Consider the following 3,990-nt stretch of genomic DNA (forward strand, 5'->3'; position numbering starts at 1 on the left):
TATAGCACCAGAGTCAGGGGTTCTAGTGTTAGGGCGGGGCTCTATTGATTATATAGTGAAAATGCATTTTTTCTTTTAAAATCTTCTTCTCTGCTTCTGAGTATTAAATAAACTAATTAAGCACATAGTTATGATAAGCAAGAGTGCCTTTTCCAAACTTGTGAATTTTAAGGCCCTAGAGTCAGGGGTTCAGGTGTTAGGGCCAGGGCTCTTTTGATTATTCAGTAAAAATACATTAATTCTTTGAAAATATTTTCCTTTGCTTCTGGGTTTTATGCCAATGATCCAAGTATATATATTTATGATGAAAAAAGGTGCATGTAGCAAAATGTTTATTTTTATATGCCCCCCCCCCCCCCCCCTAGGTCAAGGGGGGTGGGGGGGTGGGAGTTACATAGTCTGAAAATAAATTAATGCTTTGAAATCTGCTTTTTGGTATTAATCAACCATTTTTGATAAAATTTGCAAAATTTTGAAATATGTGGCCCCAGGGTCAGTGGTTCTTTTGGGGTGAGGTGCACAACTAGTTATAAAGTGGAAGAACATTTTCTGTTTGTAACTCAGATCTACCTCTGGATATTGAGTAAGTAGAGTAAGCATGCTAAGTTTTTCAATTATGATAAGCAATGGTGCCTCTTTCAAAATTGTGAATTGTGAATTTCATGGCCTCTGGTTTAAAACATGAACCAAATTTAATTGTTTGAAAGATGTTGTACAATACTCAGGTGACCTATAAGGCCCGTGGGCCTCTTGTTTATGGATAAACTTGGTAGGTTCTCATTTCGCACAAAGATTGCTGATGGCCCAAGGGTGTGTCATGACTTTGACCCAAGGTCATTTGGGGAAGTTCAAGGTCACTGGAAGAAAAATTTCATAATTTGTGTCCGGTCCATATCTTTCTTATGGATAAACTTGGTAGGTTCTCATTTCACACAAAGATTGCCCATGACCTAAAAGTTTGTCATGACCTTGACCCAAGGTCATTTGGAGAAGTTCAAGGTCACTGGAAAAAAATTTCATAATTCGTGTCCGGTCCATATCTTTCTTATGGATAAACTTGGTAGGTTCTCATTTCACACAAAGATTGTCCATGACCCAAGGGTGTGTCATAACCTTGACCCAAGGTCATTTGGGGAAGTTCAAGGTCACTGGAAGAAAAATTTCATAATTCATGTTTGATACCTATCTTTATTAAGGAAAAACTTCTGAAAAACCCAGCGGGGCGTATTTTGTCCCATTTGGACAGTTCTAGTTGCTTTTTTTTCATGAACTGTTCAGCCAATTTTAGCCAATTCTATTGGGAAAGAGGACAAGAAATTTAATTTTCATGGTTTTTGCCTCACTGTGGATATATCTCTACTAATTTTTCACTATATAAGAGTAAATTGATATATTTTGTTGATTCCCCGAGAATCACCGTAAAACACTGATTCCTTACAAAAAGGAGTGTCGGTTTAATTTGATGAACTGATACATACCCATTTGGAAGACCTAGTAATTTATTTCGCTTACCGATACGTTGTAATTTATCGACCATTATTTTAAACTGGAAGATCTTTTACTGGATTTATTTCATCCCCTTTAATATTCTGCGCAATTAATATTTCCATTGCACACCTTATTACTGCAATGCGTATAAAATAAGTTACAGGGTTTGAAAATGGTCTAATTTTATTACCAGTGTACTAAGAGACTTCGTAAAAACAGTTAAAATATATCACTGTGGGGGTTGGCAAGATTCCAGTTTCCCTAGAGCAAGACTATTTCCCTCAGCTGCACTTCAGGAAATATGTTAAGTGTACGTTTTGCATTTTAAGAAATTCAAAACTATAACAAATCATCGATAAAAAAGTCATTTTCTGCTTCTGTTCTTAATATACTAGGACACCTATGTAGGGTATGATTTTTGCCAGACGTCCTTGAAGCATCTGTAGTGGTACTGGTATAGTCTCGACATGAGATAGTATTCCAGCTCAATCCTCCTGTCTGTTGAGCATTTGAATACGCTATAAAGGATACACGAGTTTTACCAGAAGTAGTACCTATATTTTTCAGAGAACCTTACGATAAATGAATTCTATATGAGGCTGGGAAAAAGATAAATACTTGTAGAGGGCGGTAAGTGCGCTATTGAAGCGACTAAATAATTATTGTTAACAGATATTCGACATTTTGTTAGTAACTGTTCAAATATAAATTTTAATGAACCAATACAAGAGAAGTATTTAAAAATAAAACAAAAAAAAACATGCAAAAAAATAGTACTAGTCTGAATGAAACATATTTATAGAAATGGTTGTGATATATGCTTATCAGTTCTTTTCCTTGTAGTTAAAGACACATTGATAATATATTCGAGGTGAGCACTTTTACCAAAGGTACTAGATTGAAATGCAGACGGGATTATTTCTTTTCATATTGGTCCAATTTCTCTATATCACTGTTAATGGCCATGGTGGGGAAACACTTGTTACCAATATCGACTTGAAGGCGGTGATGGAGAAATTAGAGGAACTCCAAACGACCGTACACCTCCAAAGTGATCGCATTTCTCAGTTAGAGGTGCAGAACCGGAACTTGGAAAAACTTATAGCCATCGATCTCCACAGCAACGAAAACAAGCAAGACGAACGGATTTCCACTCTAGAAAAGCAGTACTTGCGTTTAGATGAAATTTTGTTAAAACATCCGAAGGACGTTTTAGCTGAGAAAATATTGAAGAGGACCACAAAGAAAAAGATTTCCATGTTTCTGAGTAGACAGTATGTCCAAGAAAAACTATACAGGGGACTAAAAACTCGAGTGCAAAATGTTATACATTTCCTGAGGGAAAAGTCCTCCTTCCCTAATGCCGTCATCAAACACAAAGACAGTTTGATAAGAAAAGGTAATAGCCTGTCAGCTTCATAGCTTTTCATATGTTCTTATTGCAATATTATGTGCACTTTATTACAATACAATATATGCATTTTAAAAATATTTTTCAGATCGATTGCTTGCTCCTGTAACAACTGCAGCATCACATGGCAATATTGTTGCATTCTATGTGTATTTATCAAAGGATGTTCCATCTCCAAGCGCACACCATATCCTTATATTTGATTCAATAATCACAAATGCTGGAAATGCCTACCATCCTCATTATGGAACATTCATAGCGCCTCAATCTGGTCTTTACGTGTTTACATGGACTATAAGAATGTCTGGAGCATCATATCACACAGTCGAATTGTTGATCAATAACAATTTTGTAGGTTCGACATATCTAAACTCAGGTAATACTATTGATGGCAGTGTTACTGGTACTGTTGTGGTCCATGTCGTCCAGGGAGACGATGTGCTTCTGAGAACTGGTGGAACATACAACGGTGGAAATATTATAAGTAACCCTTTTGGAAAATCATCATTTGCAGGGTGGTTTTTAGGTTAAAGTCCACTTTGTTAAAACATGTTGAATGCTTAAATTGTTTCTTAATCATTGTTTAATCTTGTTCATTCTGTTGATGATTTCGAGTACGTGATCGAACATCTTAAACTTAAAGCTGAATTCGACTCGTAGATAGGCATAAACCATTTTTTAATATCAATATATACAATACATCAACACACATTCGTTATATTAGTAGTTGACTACCTTATTGCCACGGGAATCGGCGTGGAATGGGTACATGTGTTCGTGCTGGTTATCTTGCATTACCTTTGTTTATATTTTATTATAGTTCGTGTATCTGTGTTTGTATGCTGCACTGACCTGTACAACTATAATTGTAAGATTCCTCGGTTTTACTTTCCTGTATTAGACGAAGTATCACTTATTTTTGTCGCTACCGAGTGCTGTATAGCATACGTCTACACCGCTCTCGACTGATTACAATCACCCCTACTAATGTGTTCGGAACCTTTTCTTTTTCGATGTTCTGCAAATTATAAAACCCGATGAATTCAGAGTAGCTCTGACAAAGGCTCTGGCGAGAGTTAGCGAAACTTCAG

The 3,990-nt window shown here is 36.3% G+C and overlaps 1 protein-coding gene across 1 annotated transcript; it reads left to right on the forward strand.

Annotated features, from left to right (window-relative positions):
- Window positions 1-2,496: 2,496 nt before the first annotated feature.
- On the forward strand, window positions 2,497-3,430 carry LOC134253179 (uncharacterized). Its single transcript, XM_062735692.1, has 2 exons — window positions 2,497-2,887; window positions 2,988-3,430. The coding sequence occupies exons 1-2, from the start codon at window positions 2,497-2,499 to the stop codon at window positions 3,428-3,430; spliced, it is 834 nt and encodes a 277-aa protein (XP_062591676.1).
- The last annotated feature ends 560 nt before the right edge of the window (window positions 3,431-3,990 follow it).

Source organism: Saccostrea cucullata, unplaced genomic scaffold (assembly GCF_032062105.1).
Source record: "Saccostrea cucullata isolate Sc308-1 unplaced genomic scaffold, CSIRO_AGI_Scuc_v1 ctg1425, whole genome shotgun sequence".
In the NCBI taxonomy this organism is placed as follows: domain Eukaryota; kingdom Metazoa; phylum Mollusca; class Bivalvia; order Ostreida; family Ostreidae; genus Saccostrea; species Saccostrea cuccullata.

Excerpts from the sequence above, each read along its gene's own strand:
- LOC134253179 (XM_062735692.1), top strand. The coding sequence starts at position 2,497 with ATGGAGAAATTAGAGGAACTCCAAACGACCGTACACCTCCAAAGTGAT. Across the intron at positions 2,888-2,987 it reads AGACAGTTTGATAAGAAAAG|ATCGATTGCTTGCTCCTGTA; the intron begins GTAATAGCCTGT and ends AATATTTTTCAG.